The sequence below is a fragment of the Chinchilla lanigera genome, unplaced genomic scaffold (assembly GCF_000276665.1).
Source record: "Chinchilla lanigera isolate Chin_1 unplaced genomic scaffold, ChiLan1.0 scaffold00007, whole genome shotgun sequence".
In the NCBI taxonomy this organism is placed as follows: domain Eukaryota; kingdom Metazoa; phylum Chordata; class Mammalia; order Rodentia; family Chinchillidae; genus Chinchilla; species Chinchilla lanigera.
The window spans coordinates 4,862,605-4,880,219 of NW_004955408.1; the positions used below are offsets into that span (position 1 = coordinate 4,862,605).

At 41.4% G+C, this 17,615-nt stretch overlaps 1 protein-coding gene across 2 annotated transcripts in view; it reads right to left on the reverse strand.

The window, feature by feature from the left end:
• Fstl4 (follistatin-like 4) overlaps positions 1–17,615 on the reverse strand; it is a 376,776-nt gene that overhangs the window by 340,683 nt on the left and 18,478 nt on the right. For both annotated transcript variants that reach the window (XM_013508431.1, XM_005376123.2), the window contains exon 2: positions 8,162–8,195. In XM_013508431.1, coding sequence (XP_013363885.1) covers positions 8,162–8,195 — 34 coding nt within the window. The remainder of the gene's footprint in view (positions 1–8,161; positions 8,196–17,615) is intronic.

Genomic DNA, 17,615 nt, shown 5'->3' on the forward strand with positions numbered 1-17,615 from the left:
TGAACCTTTTCTTAGGTTATTCTCTGTTCTCTCTGTTTTCCGGTTGCCAGAAAGCAAGAGCGAGCAGCTTCCCTCTGCCTCACCCTTGCATCATGATATTTCTGCCTTTGAGCCAATAACCATGTACTGAAACCTCTAAAACTATAAGCCAAATAAACCTTTTCTCCAAGTTGTATAAGTTAGGCAGTTTATCCAGAAACAAAAAGCTGACTAATACACCAATCCTTTGGAGAAAAGACCCTGAGAGTTTGCCCCTACCAGAACAGACAGTCGCTCTCCCAGACTTGGATGTTGGTTCTACCGAGCAAATTCACACTCTGTTATGGACCCACCTGCAAAGTGGCTGGCACATAGGTGTGGTGTGGGCACACAGGTAGGCTTTCTATTTTCAGGACACACAAGCGTCTTCTCAACTGACTTGCTACCAGGATCATGCCTTGTCACATCTGCCTATCAAGCAACCTCCAATCAAGCAAGGACTCCATTAGCATCCAATAAACTGGCAAGAAATCCTTTCCATGGGAGAGCAGTTTCTCCATTACATAGTAATTATCAAATAAGGTTTCCAGATATTGCATTGAAGGCAATGAAGGGGTTAGAGAGCAGCTGAGGGGCACAGAAAGATCTAACGGGCTGCCGCCTGCAGAGAACAGAGGAGACAGAAATCAATGGTTCATAGGTAAGCAGCTCCATGCACCATGTAACCATGTCCACTGCAGTCAGACACCACCCCATGCCTCCCCACTGTGGGCTGCAACTTTGTGCCAGAAGGCCGTGTGCCACTGTCCAGATCCCACTGAGCCACTGACTGTCCTGCTTGCTCATTTCTATGACACGGGTGTCCTTACTTCCTGGATATCTCAAGGCAAGATGATCTTCCCTCATGCAAAATCCACCATCATGCAAAAGCATATCTTTATGTAGGCCCTGAAGCATTTCTTGGAAATGAATGGCAGCCTTGGTCAAGAGTAAAATCAAAACAGGGGTGTGGAGGGACCAGCACGTGAGTTACTACACACAAGCTCTCCCAACCTCGGCTGCCTGATCTTCCAGGGCTCATCCAGCAGGGTGTGCAATCTAGAAGACACAATGTAAAGCCCTCACTACATCCAGGGGAAAAGGGCCAATGGCTTACATCAGTGAGCACCCAGAGAGTGCGGCCAACCAGGAGAGAACACTGACAGTCTTGCCAGTTTAGATGAGACAGCTCATGCTCCAGCCTATTTCCAGTCTGGGCTCTTCTCCTGCAGAAGCAAAAAGACTAAAGGTTTGTTAAGAGACAACATGATCTGAAGATAATAAGAAGGCAAGTTTGTTGGGGATTTTAAAGAATTTTTAAAGAGATGAACTCATTTTGATGACAAGAAGAAAATTACAACATGATGATCAGCTGGATACCAAACCTTGTTTTCTAATAAAGAAAGTGCTGGGCAGCAATGAGATAAAAGAGACAGAAACAAATGGCTTTTAAGTCACAGATAATTAACCCCAGAGGCTTACGGATGGCACATTAATATGCTAGGGCAAACAGCTTCACACCATTTGAAAAGGGCTTTAGTGTTTACACAGAGAAGACCATTTCAGGGGTCCTAAAGAACAGGGAAACTCCTGTTACGGGGGCCAGGTAGGGAATGAAGGTGACGAATGTCAACCTTTACTTCTGTTGGGAGCTCAGAGAAGAAAGGTGAGCCTTGTGGGTAGGGCTGGAGCTCAGCAGGGCTCATGGGAGCCCCCTCCTCTTCTCCCTCCCCTAGGCTTTGAGGGGTGGGATCAGTGTGCTTCAGAGACCCACTGTCCTGCGAAGGCCTGATCATTTGGTCCTTGTGAATCTGCAGTGGTCTCTACCCTTGGGGGATCATGACTTTTCTGCAAATGTAACTCTTTTCCCACAAACTCCAGATCAGCACCCGTGTTCCAGATACTGCAATGGGAATCCCGAAGGAGACACCTCAACACACACTGGTCATTGCATAGAGCTGACTGCCTGCCCCTGCCCCAGCTCTCCCGTCCCAATCATGAAGGTCAAATGAACACCTGCCAAGTGCGTTTCAGAAGAGGGACCCACAAGTTGTTAGAAAGAGAACAGTCATTCTCTGAGGATGGTGGCTAGGAGAATGAGCCTTGCAAAGGACTGATGGGCGGAGCAAACCCAGCAGACAGGATGGGGTGTCCTGGAGCTGTGGGGTCCACAACCAAATAACTCAGAAGCTTCTAACCTTATGATTTTAACGAGGAACAGAGATGTGATATGAAGTAGGTCAGTCTTGGCATTTTCCGGGCGTACAACACTTTGAGTGCCAAAGTATGTCAGGGACAGGGGACTCTGGAAAGGAAAGATGTGAGCCTTGCTCATCTAGTAGTCATACTTGTGTAATAGCGCAAGAACTGCCCCCGACCCAGGCCCCCAAGTGAGTGGCGCTGTGATGCTTCAGGAAAATTTCTAGTCTTGGTGTCTGTCCAGAAAGGCCCTGATCTGGTTGGAGGTTTTGTATGTGTTTGTGCTTAAATTTCTAAAGGTACCACCATGAAGAGAGTGGTTTGGTTCTTTGGACTCTGAATTACATTGTGACAAGTAGAGAAGAAAGTTCAAGTAAGGCTCTGACAGAGGAGAGGGAGAGGAATGGGCAAAGTTTAGAATAATTCTTTGTGGGATAAATAAACAGGCTACAACATCCAAAGTCAGAGGCAAGCCATATCTATGGCCAGATCTGTAGATGCAGGTTAAGGAGACAGATGATAAAAATCACCAGGTTGTTGAGCACAGTCAGCGTATGTGGTGCCAGGGGCTCCTCGTGCGTGCTCATCCTCACATCTCCGTTAGGCTGTGAGCATCGACTGAATGCCTGCTCAGCATCCCTCCTTTGAGGACCAAACCAGTCCCTGTGGTTTGGGTGAGGGGAAGTTTGTAAACACCAAGGGGAGAACATGTGATCACACCTAGCCAATCACAGTACAGTAATCTACGCTCACCCCACCCACCTCCATGGGTTGAGAATGTGAACCAGGACACAAGCCTAGCAAATCTGAGTCCATGCTGGAGATTTTTCTGATGTCAGTCTGGGTGGAAAGACCCCCTGGGTTGTGAGCAATTATGACTGAGGTGTAGCTGCTTGCAGCCATCTTGCAAGGCCACTTGAAAGAGGCCAACATGCCAGGAGGAAGGAAGGAGGGGGAGGACATGAGAGCCCTTGTGTTAGCTATTATTGAAGCTACATCCACTCTTGAAGTTGGATTTCTATCATCCAGAGCTGGAAGCAGCGTAAGCACTATTAGCATTCCCCTTGTCTTCAGATAAGGGTGAGTAATACCCAAAGTCACACAGTAAGTGGAGGATACCCAAAGACTCTACCAGCTGCCCACTGGGTATGATGGAAACTACTACTGACTCACTGCACTTAGGCAGAATGCCCCAGCCAGCTGTGCTGCCAACGTCCTATTCAACTTGTAACCAACTGGGTGTAGTATAGACTTCCATCAATTGAAAAAAGGCAGCACTACTCAGGAAGATCCCATTTCTGTGGGCTTCAGCACGTACAGAGGTAGATGTCATTCCACTTCCTTGAGCCCAGTGACTAGAAAAATGAGCAATGCTGTACTGTGGGATACGAGTGAGATGGGGAAGAAAACTTCATCTCTTTCCCCAGATGGCAGCTTGAATTGAAAAGACCCACCACCCCAGGCACTGTCAACGCGGGATGGCTTCCTTTTACATTCCCTCCATCTGCCGCCATTAGAGAAGTTACCTCCAAAGAACCCAGGTGTTTATTAGTCTCTTTCATCCAAGAGTCAGCCACTTCATATTACACTGAGATAGATTATGCAGGCAACTGCAAGATCCAGAAAACATCTGCTGAACAAAATCAAAATTAATGGTAAGCAGAATGCGATTCTTGATAGCTCAAGTTCATCCAGATGCAGAGAACTATAAAGGGGCTATTAGAAGGTGCTGCCAATTAGGAACTAACCCAAGGGTCTTCAGAAAGGGAGGCTCCAGCTTCCCAATCCGGACTGGCAGGTTGTGTTTCTTCTGCTGATTTGCATTGCTAAGTAGCCAAGCAACCAGTCTTCCAGGCTGTGTGTGTGACTGCCACTCCCTTCTTTCCTTTTCCCTGGAGACAGCAGCACAGCTCCTCTCCCAGGCTCCCTCACAGCCTTGCTGGAAGCCAGACCAGGACGGAACAGAATGAGTGAGCCGTCAGTGGGACGGGGAGTAATACAGTGTGACACGGTGCCCATCCCCGAACTCGCAGCCCCTAATCACAGTGCACTCTCAGACATCTGGAATACTTACAGATCACTCCCTGCTCCTACCAGGCGTTGACAAGGGCTGAATTATCCCAGCCACTCACTCAGCTCATTCAAGTGTTCTCTCATGGCTGTAATTCAGTGTGATGGGATCAGTCAGGGGAAAGTACTGGTGTGAGTGGATGGATTCTGGCAGTCACAGTCAACACTGGTCCTCAGAGTGGATGCGAGAGTGTCTTGGACAGGGGAGGTTGGCACCACTTGCTCAACCTTCAGAAAAGGTTGGAATTAAATTTTGGGTGTCTGGAGGGAGGGATACAACACTTGTGCAGGAACACGACTAAGATGCAGCCCTAGCTCCTGCCCCATGCAGCAAGCACAGGCAGGTCCAGGGCCAGGGACTGAGTTTAATACATGACTCTCTTGAAGGAGCAATGGCTCCATCTCCCTCTCCAAGGGCACGTACTCTTGCCAGGAGAGACCCTGGACGTCTTGTAGTCCTGCCCTGGCCTCTGGTCTCTACCACTGTGTCTCCCTCAGCGTTCTCTGAGGCAGTCTTTACCACATAGCTAATTTGGATCCAAAGAGCCCAGGAACTTCTCTTTACAGAAGCGATGGGATGGGATAAACAACGAGCAGCTCATTTAAACAATGGCCCCCCATTAGAGAGTGGCCCAGGTACTAGTTCAGGGAGTCCTTGTCTCTACTCAAAATTAACATGGAAAGGGAGAAAGCAGTCTCATGTAAAAGGTGTTATCTGTTCTGCTGGTGTCATGGGTTACTGAATGTCAAAGGCAACACAGGACCAAAGGACTCTGAAAACTTCAGGACACCAGGAAGTCGTTATCCCTCTTACCACCTCACATCGTACGCAGACAGCCTCCAAAGGACAGCTCCTGGTGCCCTTCTGGGCCCCGGACAGCAGGGTTTGCAAAGGGCACTCCACGGAAAGCCAGCCTCAGCATCAAAACCAACAAAGTTGATTTAGTTTAAACCCACGGGAAACTAAGTTTGGGAAATGCTGCATATTCCACACTCTGTTGAGAGTCATATTTAACATATGAAAAACCCTGAGTAGTTCTGCAGTAGAAACATCATCAACAACAACAAAAACTAGCTCAAGTTTATTGAGTCCAACACTTTCCAAGGGTATTAGTGTCCTGGGGCTGCCCAACTACTTGGCTTAAAATAGCAGAAAACTTGTTTCCTCAAAGTTCTAGAAACCGGAAATCCAAACTCAGGGGATTTCTACTTTCCTACACATAAAGGAAATGGGTAACTTGCGCTAAATTCAAGAAACAGTAGTTGAACAACTGGCCCTGGGCCAGGGCTGTGCCGAGAGGCACACGGGATGAATGGATGGGTGGGGGTCCTGTTTTCAGGAAGTGAATAACCAGGGAGGAGCACCTACCTCTCAGACTAGCAGGGTGAGCTAAATACTTGCAGAAAAAGAGTCTGAAAGAATGAAGGAGAAATAAACTTGAGATGAAGGATAAAGCATGAAAGTGGCAGGAGCAGTGTGAGTAGAGTCAGAACAAAGAAAGCTAGGCCACAGTCTTGGAAGCAGGACACCACAGGCTTAAGGCTGGGAGGAAGGACGGGGCAGTCAGGTACACACACACTCATTTATTCACCCAAGTCCCCCCATCACCCACTGTGATTAGCCTGGACTCCACTTCTAAGGCCAATATTAGCGCCTCCCACTTCTCACCTACAGACTAAGTCCAGGGTTTACAAAAGTCCTATACTGGGAAATCACAATGAGTCATCAGTTTATGACACTAAACCCTAGACAGAGCTGACACCTCTGAGTCAGGTGCAGTATCAAAACAAAACAAGCCCGAATGGGAAACCCTCTTGGGTTCTGTGGTCAGGAGGATGCCTCCCTAGATCTAAAGGCTTCCATACTTCTTTGGGCCCTCTTTCAGTTCCAGGTCAAGTGATAACAAGGACTCAACCTGAAGTCTGTGTTTCTAGTTCTGTCTGATGGAATAATTATTTACTGAAATATTAAGTGCCTCTGTCATATTTATACTCATACACTGTTCAGAGATTAGCAACCTCACAATCCCTGTCAGTAAATTCTCAGACCCAAAAATACTTGGAACCAATAAGGTTCCTCCCTCTCTCTGCTTCCCTTCTTCCCTCTCTCCCTTCCTGCCTGCCTGCCTAGTTATAAGCACTGACATCAAAACACTGAGCTATTTCAGGAACCCTTGAACACTCAACTTTGATAGAAACAGGAAAGAAAAACATCAGTTCACAATCAGAAGGGAAAAGTTTATGTGATGTTGGGACAAATTTGTTAGTACAACTAGTTGTGAGAGCTGATGCATCCAGAGAGGGGAAATTGTGGATAAGGACAGCACAACCTGACCGTGCCCCTGCCCACCCTCTGGACACTCTGTTTCTCTGGGGATTTGACACCATAAGCTCAAGAAGAACATTTTATGCCTTTGGGTGGAAATATACATGATTTTCCCATCAACTCAGCCTTATTAGAGACATTTCCAGCACATGAACAGTAAGATTCCAAAAAAGGTTAAATTTATACATGATTCTTTAATGGAAATTGATTCCAAACATCCACACTCAGAAATATTGACATGAATAATATTGAAAACCAAAGTTCATAGCAACTTCTCTTCCCATTATGGCGATTTCTCTCCAGCTTACAAGGTCACTGTGCCAATTATGAACACAACTTTCAATTTTTAAAATTCCTTACCTGCACCCCTCTGCCTTTATTTGGTTTCATTTGGTACAAATATACAAACAGTGCAGTTCTCCATAATGGTACCGTTCAGAGGACATTAGGTCCAAAACCAAAGACAATGGCAAACAGGGATAGAAGCTAGGAAGTGCAAGCTGGGGTTAAATTTACTCAGATCCTTTCAATGTTAGATTTCAGCACCGTGGACAGCACAGCCGGTGGCACCTGATTCAGATAGTGCAGCACTTCAAGGTTATGTTCTCAGACTCTTAGAAACACATGTGGACAACATGGCCATCTTAGGTCTTTCATTGTATTGCATAACAGGAACTAACTGGGCCCAAGACTATGTTAGATTTGGGAGCCAATATGGAATTTACTTTTTATTTTTCTCATATCCCTCTTTACTGGAATCAATACCAAAATGAATCAGTTCAAAGAGAAGGAAGAGATTAAGGCTAAAAACCAAGACCATACTCTGGATCCAAAATTTACTTTGATTTCTGAATTTCCTCCCATCCCTGCAACAAGGAGATCATTTTCAATGATTCGACAGATCACACAAAAGATACCCTTGTTATAGACTGGTATTATGTAAAAGTGAATAAGGAAAATTTCAATTTCCACTAAAAGACTTCTGAAATTATCATCCATATATGCTTACCTCAGAGACCAGAAAGCAAATGTGCTAGAGGAATGCTGGCAGAGGAGAGGGAACATCATGGAATTGTTTTCAAAGGGAAATTAATTGGTTATTTCTATTTCAGCGTAGCTGAAGCTGTAAAAATCTAATCAGAAATATTTTTCACACCGGCATCTCTTTCCAGATATTGAAATACCTCGAACTGTAAACAATTTTTGTCATTGATGTTGTTCTTGCTGGATGAAGCCAAAGAATTACTTCTAACTTAAATTTTTTAAAAAATGAGGCCCCTGTTCAGAGACCATGAGGGTGGTCACGAATGAGTCAGCTCCCCACAGCTTGGCTCTGATGCTTGAAGGTAGAAGCCATAGCTCTCACAAGAAAACCAGCCCTGAAATTCTTGAGTCTCTAGAGCCAAATGCCAAGCACTCATCCCCCAGAAAGGCATGAAGAATTTCCAAAGAATAGCTGTCAGCAGCCCAAGTCCACCTTAGTTTCAACATACTACTTCCAAAACGTCAGCACTGAGAATGAAGCGGATATGAGTGCATTCTCCCTACCTTCTCTTCTTGTGACTTCAAAGCTTCTGGGTTCCTGAAAGAAAAGAAAGACTTGTGTTTTTTGAAGAATAATTCATGTGTACAGATACTTGCAAACACCTCACCTCTTGTTAGTTACACATTCACAAAAAGGTGGACAAACTAGTGAGAACATGAAACTTCGCAAAACTGGTTCTGCTCAGCTCATAGACACACACATCTACAAATGTAAACAACTTGTTGTTCTGAGGGCTTGGGCAAAGAAAATGTTGTTAATCATGTAGTTTGAACAGGCACGGGTTACTTGCAGGATCTTCCTAAAGTGGTATTAGCCTGGCCCAGGTATTCCACAAGACACTGCTCCAGGTCGATGTACGCTCCTCTGCCTTGTGTGCAGGTGCTCTCACTGGATCTGGCAGAGAGTACGAGGAGTATCTGACCAGCAGCACGTACTCCTTTTTGGTGCCACTGCAGAGATCACTAATTGTTTCTGCGTGGCTCATTGCCACCATCATCTAGTGACTAATTATAGCCAACTAACAGTTTCCAAAGGAAACCATGCCACTGTACAAAACGAAGCTCTCAGATTTTCCTAATTCTGTTTCATGTTTTTGATGGCAGCTATGTGCAGTACAATAAACAAACTGTGTCAGAAACTGCTCAGGTAAAACAGAGCCTCTGCATTAATGTTCCTAGTGGAACAGAGAGCTACAGAAGAAATACAAATCACTGAGAAATCAAGGGTGATTCACCAAGATAAATACCAGTACTTCAGCTGGGAATGTAAGGAAAAGTGTTCAAAAGACCTTTTCAGTGCAGCACTGAAAATGGGCAGGTTTTCTGACAGGAACAGGGGAGGAGGGGCACCAGAAGAGAGAACAGCAGAAAAGCAGGGAGTGCGGTAAGACAGCGCAGGGCAGCTCGGGAAGAAGGAAAAGCTCCAGTGAGAAGTAATGGGAGAAAATCCTGGAAACATATATTGTTTCCTAACTAATAAAAAGTATCTACAATTCATCATAAGTGACCAGTTTAGGATACAAAGTTTAAGGGTGAGAAAAAGCTGAAAATCCATGCTAAAGCAGTGCCTCGCTACCACAACAAAAATCATTCAGCACTAGAGCTTTTAAAGCAAGTGACATAAAATCTGAAAGGTACAATAGATATTGTGAAAGGGAAAGAAACTGCTCAAAAAGAACAACTGGGATGAAGGAAAGGAGGAAAGAAAGAAAGAAAGAAAGAAAGAAAGAAAGAAAGAAAGAAAGAAAGAAAGAAAGAAAGAGAAAGAAATATATATATATACACACACACATACACTATAGCTATAATAACAAAGCTAAGGTAATTATACTACTAATTTCTATTGGTTTATTGAAAGGAACAGTCAGTGTTTAATTGTTTTATCAATCTTGCATGCCTATATGTGGTAATCTGAGCAACTACTTTGAAGATAACAATATGCAAAAGAACAACCATTGTTAATTTCCTATCATCTTGTTTTGAAATTCTGTAGCATTTTTATTGTTTTTGTGTTGTTTTGTTTTTCTTTTTGTCTTTGTTATTTTGTTTTTGGTCTTTTCTCTTTAAAATAAAAAAAATTAAAAAATAAAGCAGTGACAGTGTCTTTCTCGGGTTAGCACTCTTTGTAGCACCCTCCTGTCGCCCGGGGGGTGGCAGTACTAGATAGGAACCTGAGGCGGACCTGGAAGGTATGTCCAGCGGGCTCCATTCCTCGGCAGCCACTTGTCTAATGAGCAGAAGCCCTAGTGGGGACAATGGAAATGTTACAGGCTGAGCCCTACCCCACGGCATAGTCAACAAATGAGGCTCCAGAATGCTGGGCCTGCGGGAGGCCCCTTCAGGCCAGAGATGGGGGCAGAGGGAGAAGGCACGGAGATACGGAAGCCACGAAAGGCATCAGGTACAAAGCAAACTCGGCTTTCGCCAAACTGCTCTCCACACTGTGAGGCAGGGCCTGGAACCTCCATTCCTAGAAACAACTCCATGTAGAATCTGTGGGTCAAGAGACAGTCATACTAAGCTTTTATAGCTCCAGGAAAAAAATTCACCAGATTTTTATTGTGGCAACACAAAATCTGTATACTAACTTAGGAAAAGCTGACATCTATGTAATGTCGTATCATGTTCGCTAATAAAATGACATTTCTAATAATTTCCTCAATTCTACTTTTGCTTCTTTCAAGAGTCTTCCATCACTTTCCTTGTATATATTCTGAATATGCCTTTTTTTGTTATCATAAGTATATTCTTTTTCATTACCTCTGCTAGCTGGTTTTTATTTGTACATATGATGGCAATTAATGTTTTATATTGATATTATAACCAACCATTTGATTACATTTCTTATTTTTTTGTTTGTTTGTTTTTCATCTTTCTGAGACAGGGTCTCCAATATGCAGCTCAGGCTGGCCTTAAGCTCACTTTGTAGCCCAGGCTGGACTCGAACTTGCAATGATCCTCCTGCCTCAGCCTCCTGAGTGCTGGGATTACAGGTGTGCGCCACTACACCCAGATTTACATTTTTTATTGTTATAGTTTTTCCATTGATTCTTTTGTTGTCGTTGTTGTTCATTTGTTTGTTTTGGGATTTTTTTTTTTGGTACCAAGAACTGAACTTACAGCCTCGTGCTTGCCAGACAGGCGCTATGCAACTAAGCTATACCCCCGGCCCCTCCATTGATTCTTTGGGGAGTCCTATTTGTATACTATAAAACCTATAAGTAGCAGTAATCTCTCTCTTTCCAGTGTCTGTACTTTTGTGTTTTCTTTTGTCTTCTTGCTTTAACTAATTCTTCAAACCAATGTTAAATGTTGCAGACATAGTGGACATCTTTATCTTGTTTCTGGCTTTAAAAAGAAAACCCATAGCATTTCTCTATTTAATAAAATGAAGTCTTTTGGCCTGATATATGTTTATTATATTAATGAAATCAATATACATTGTACTGTTTTTGAAGTAAGTGTGTCTTCTAGCTAAAAACAGCTTGTTCTCTTACTCATTTATGTATTGACTGCTTCCCTCCCCTGGAGAGACAGCTGAAATGGAGCCTGTATCTTTTTCCCTTGCATCCTCAGTACTTAATAGAGCAGATGCTCAATACATATTTGTTGAATGACAAATAAAATAAAATACATATGTGTTGAATTTTACCAAGTACTTTTCTGCATTTATGGAGCTGATCATATGATTTTTTTCTCCTTAGTGCTGTTAACATGATGATTTGTATAGTAGATTTCACAATATTTCACTATCTGTGTATTTCTCAAATAAGCTTTTCTAGGTCATGGCATACTTTTTAAAATGTTCTGCAGGATTCTTTTTGCTATGATTCTAAATATGATCATATTGATTGGCTGGAATTTTTATATTTATACTCACACATGAGATGGATGTATCATTTTTTTTCAGGTCCAGGAATTTCAAATGATACCAGCTTTATAGAATACATTTAGAAGTTTTTCTTTTACTATATTCCAAAAGAGTTTAAATAAAAACAAGATTATCTGATCCTTCAAGATTTTTTCCACTTCACTTTTCAATATTAACTAAAATGAGAGAAGCATCAAATTTGTCCAACATCTTACATTTTGGTCAGTGGCCAGCTGAGATTTATATTTCAAAATCTAATCCCAGCAGCTAACAGTATTCCACCTTCAAAAGCAAAGCAACAATACTGAATTCATAGTGAGACTAGGAAAGTTAAATAAGATAGAGTTCTACTTTAGGTAACAAAAGAGTAACTTGTGTTGGACTAATCTTAATGCTAAGAAAATCTACAAAAGATGAATTTTAAAACTAAGTTTTAAAGAGCATTTGACTGTAACTAAGGCAGCCAGAACTCAAAGGGTCAATGTTCAGGAATCCTTGGAGCACCTGTTGTTTTAAGTAGAAGCCAAGCAGAGAGTGGTATTCTAACACTTAGGGAAGTTCCTTTGACGTCTCTAAAAAAAATTAGCGTTCTGGGCTATCAAGGTTCCTGGAAACTGATGGTAAAAATAATACAAGGGCTAGTAGAATACATGGCTAGCATGCACGATGCTCTGGGTTTGGTCCTTAGCATCAAGGGCCAAATTAATATAATAATATCAATCCATCAATATACCCATATCCTGGAAAATGGAACTAGAAAGAAATGAACTCAGAATTCTCGACACAGCATAATATGATTATGCCAGAGATGTATACATAGCAAGAGTCCAACATCCAAGTAAAAAAGTAATGTCAAAGTAGCCCCAAACAAGCAAAGAAATAGCTTCAAATAAGCCCTGAATAAGAAAATCTAAGCAAAGATTGTTAAAGTATCATGACGCTAAGACAAAAAAGAAAGGCCCTGGTCATTGCAACAGGCTTTGTTAAGGTTGCTTGCTCTCAAATAATTTCTACTCCTAAGAAGATCAAGACCATCTGCCAGTATTCTATATGTCTAACTCCCCTGTGAAGGCAAAATAATCATCCCTAAGGCTTTTCACATGTAGTGTCAGCATCCAACCCGAAATTACCAAGCATGGCAGGAAATACCGTCAAATAGCTAAAATCCAAGAAAACAGACAAAAAGACTCACTAGCTACCCAGATCCTAGAATTAGCTGCCACAAGCTTTAGAATAACTATGCCTAATATGTTCAGAAAAATAGGAAATGCTAGATTTTACCATAAAACTAGAATCTATTAGAAAGGAAGTTCTGTAACTGTCAGTTAACCAGAAGAATTCAACAGAGATATTTAATAGCCAATTTAACACAACTAAAAAGAATACACAGAAGAAAACTAGATCGGTAGAAAGCAATCAGATTGAAGATCTAAAAGGAAAAAAGGGATGAAAAGCACAAAAAAGAGTATAAAATGCATATGACGGGGTGAAAAGTTTTTTCACAAGTATGTAATTGAAATTTCAAAGTAAAAGGAGAAAATAAATTGGAAAGAATCAATATTTGAAGACATACTGGTTATGAATTTTCTAAAAGTCATGAAAGACATCAAACCAGAAATCTGAGAACGTCTACAAACCCCAAGCAAGATCAATACAAACAAAATCATCTCTAGGTCCTCACAGCAAAATAAATGAAGACTCAAGGAACAGAAAATTCTTAAAAATAGCCACAGAGTGAGAGGTAGAGGGAATGAACATTATTTACAAAGGAGCGACAAGAAGAATGATAGCTGACTTTTAGGAGAGTCAGAAGACAATGGCTTATGTCTTTAAGGTTCCAAAAAATTCCTAATTTTATATCCAGTGAGAATACAACTAGGAATAACAAAGATATATTTAGATAAATAAAAACTGAGTGAATACATTGCAGATAGAGCAACACATAAAGCAACACCAGTGGGAAGTCTTCAGGTAAAATTAAAATTACTGAGATGAATGCATCGTCATGCAAAAGGGAGTAAGGAGCACGAGAACAAGTTTTTTTTTTTTTTAAAGATGATAACACAAATACATTTTGGCTGCCCAACACAACAGGAATTCTCTATGAGGTCAGAGAATTAGCTGGGCTTGGTGGCGCATGCCTGTAACCCCAGCACTTGGGAGGCTGAGGCAGGAGGATTGCTGCAAGCTCAAGACCAGCTTGGGCTACAAAGTGAGCTCAAGGCCAGCCTGAACTGCATAGCGAGACCCTATCTCAAAAAAGACAAAAAAAAAGACCAAGAATTATGTAACTAAATTATATGACAGTATGATTGCAAAATGTCAGAAGGTCATATGGGCTTGAAATGTTGTAATGTCCTATGCTGGAGGTAAAATGGTAAAAGTAGTTCTGCGAGGCCAAAGGACTGGAAGAACATTGAAACATGTCTAATCCAAGACAAGAAAGGACCTGGGGGCAGGGATCAGTATAAAGAAGAGAAAGAATAAATTGTTAGATTCAAATATAAATGGGCCAAGTAATCCAATTAAAATACAAAGATTCATATAATAGATAAAACAAAATCAACTGTATGCTACTTAAAAGAATGACATGATAAATATAAGGAATACAAAAAGACTGAATTTAAAAAGATAGATAAATAAGCCATATTAACTCCAACTAAGACACATTTAGTGTACAGTAGACCCATAAGGATCAGTATTAGGGGTGGCTGGTCATGATCAAAGGGTCGTTTTAACAGGAATGTATAGCAGTTCTAAACCTGCACACACCTGATGGCATAGCCTAAACATAGATAAGGTCAAAACTGAAAGAACTAAGAAAAGAAACTTTAAAACCCAAAACAATGGTTGGAGAATTTAAGAAATCTGTCATTAGTTGATAGAACAAGTAGAGAAAAAATCAGCAAGAATATAGAGGAGTTGAACACCATGGTGAACAAATAACTTCCTTGATACACACTGAACACTACCCAGCAGCTGCGTAACTGTGTACTGCACATTCATCTGAAGTATCCATTGGGTGTTTATAAAAACTGACCCTGTGCTGAGCCACAAGCAAGTTTCACAGTATCAAAACCATACAAAGGAGATGTGCAGTTTTTTGACAATATGAAAGTAGAAATCAATACCAGAAAAACGTTGAGAAAAATCTCCAAATATTTGACCCATGAATTCGGAAGCATATCACATAATTTCCCTGGAGAAAAATCACAAAGAAAGCGAGACACTTTGAGCAGAGCAACAATAGAATGATAACATTTAAAAAGCTGTGGGGTGTAGTTTAAGCAGTGATGGAGGGAAATGATAGCCTAAAATATGTCAGAAAAAAAGGCTGAAAATTGATGATTTAAGCATCTATCTTTAAAAGCTAAAAAAAAAGTAACAACTGAAGCTCATAAAAGGTAGAATGAAAGAAATATAAAAGGAGAAGAAATAAATAATACAAGTTTGTTCTTTGGGAAGATTAATAACTTGATAAATCCCTAAGTAGGCCGATCAGGAAAAAATAAAAGAAAAAATTTACAGAGCAGCAACAAACCACACATCATCAGTTTCTGATGTTACCGCAATACAATGGGAAAAAAACATCTTTCCAACACTTGGTGCTAGATCAATTGGACATCTACCCTGAAAGAATAAAACTCAATTTCTTACCTTACAATACATACAAAAATCAGTTCTGGTGGGACGGTATATCTAAAGATGAGAGGTACAAAAGTGAAGTCTCTGGAAGGTATCATCAGAGCACACCTCCATGGCCAACCCACGACCTCTGAGGGGATGCAAATTTCTTAAATAGGATATTAAAGAATGATAACCTAGACTTTATCAAAATTGAGACATTTATTCATTAAAAGAATTAAGCAGTGAACAGCTAAGTCGCTAAGAGAGTGTATTTGTAATCCATCTGTCTGACAAAGACTCTTTCAGAATATGTAAAATAATTCTGCAAATCAATAAGAAAAATACAAATGACCAAAAAATCAACAAAATATATGAATAGGCCTAAAATTATAATGGAATACTACCATATGAGGTGTGATAGAAAATTATGGAAATTTTAAGTTTTAAAAAATTATTACAGTAAGAGACACCCTGCCATTAGCCCCCCTCAGAATATGCCCACCCCACTTCAACACATTTATCCCACGGTTCTTGGCACTTTCTGAAGCAGTTCTGGAAGTCCTCTTTGGTGAGTGTCTTCAGCTGCACTGTCATGGCTGCCTCAATGTTGACATCCTGAATCTTTCAAAATGTTCAACTTTCACGATCATTTGACTATGAGGAAGAGCTACAAGGTGCAATGTGCCGGATCCAGTGAACAAGGTGCATGAGAAGACACTGCTTTTACAAGCTTGCTTCTCCACTGGATCCCACTCAGGAGCAGCATCCTCTGTACTTTTTTTAAGCACATGTTGTAAAGACACACGCACAAGAGGACTTCCAAAACTGGTTCAGGCAGTGGCAAGAACATGGGATGTGTGATTGAAGCGAGGGGGAATATTTTGAGGAAGATTGTTGGCAATGGCCCTTTTACTTTAATACATTTTTAAAAATTTAAACATACACCATATATTTCAGTCACCCCTGTATAACACAGAATAGATTCCATTTAAAAAAAAAAAAAAAAAAACTCGAGAATAGCAAATATTTACAAAAAACAGAGCATTAGAATTTCCCTACTCTCAGGGTGTCAGCCCTTCCTTGTGAGCCTCCTCCCCAGGAGACAAGAGCCGTCCTGCATGGACTGTGCTCAATTATATCCGTGTGCCCTTTTTTTGCCTTATTAATCCTTCAATAGCTCTTTAACCAATTCCCAATATGAAATTGTGTTAAAATAACTACTGTGCTTTCTGTTTTCCTGACCCAACAATTCCACTCCTTGGTAAATGTCCATCAGGGGTACATTCACGTGAGCACCAAAATGTGTGTACAAGAATGCTGATTACAGCGTGCTGCAAAACCAGCTGGGCACAGGGAACGGCTCAGCTGGATGAGCCACAGCAGATCCGTACAACAGGAATCTGACAGCAGCACAAAAGAGCAAATGCTGCAACACGCAAGGATTTGGATAGGTCTTACAGACATAATGCTGACCAAGTGAAGGCAAACACCACAGAGCACCATTTTTAAGATTCTACTGTTGAGACAGGTGCGGGGGCACACATGTGCAATCCCAGGACTCTGAGGCAGGAGGATTCCAAATTCTACACCACCCCAGTAACTTAGTAACTTAGTGAGAACCTGTCCCAAAATTTAAAAAAATTTTAAAAGGGCTAAGGATGTACCTCAGACAAAGGCTCAGGGTTCAGTCTCCAGTATTAAAAATAAAAAATCAAGACCAATCTCTGGTAATAGTTTAATGGTAACCTTTGGAAGGACAATGACTGGGGTACTTGAAATTTCTCTATTTTATGACTGTTGTAATATTCACTTCATAATAATTAAATAAGCTCCATACTTAAGATATGTGTACTTTACTAGATATTTTATATACTTCAATAAAGCATTGAAAAATAAAATAAGACCAACTACCCAAGAGTCAATGCAGGAAGTTGGGTGAATAAAGGGAAAAAAGCCCAATTCCTAATTTACAAATGATGGAAGTTCTTCCTTTTGTGTGAATGTCCCTTGCAAAAACATATGCTGAAATTTAAATGCCACTGTAACAGGATGAAGAGGCAAGGTCTTCAGGAGTGTTTAGGTCATGGATCAGAGTATTATCATGGGAGTGGGTTAGTTATTATGGGAATGGGCTCCTGATACAAGGGTAAGTTTGGTGTGATTTTTCTGTCTTGTGAGTATACTTCTCACTGTGTGACACCCTCCACTGCCATGTCATGACGTAGCCAGAAGGCCTCTGCCAGATGCAGTGCCACACCATTGGACTTCACCGTCTCCAGAACTGTAAAAAGCAAACCTCTGCTCTTTAGAAATTATAGTCTCAAGCATGCTGTTACAGCAGCAGAGAACAGACTAAGAGAAAACAGACTAAGTTTTACTGCAACTTGCTGAAGATCACAGGAGAGAGAAGCCAGGACTACACTCATGTTTCTAAGTCCTAGCCCGCACTCTTCTGCTCCA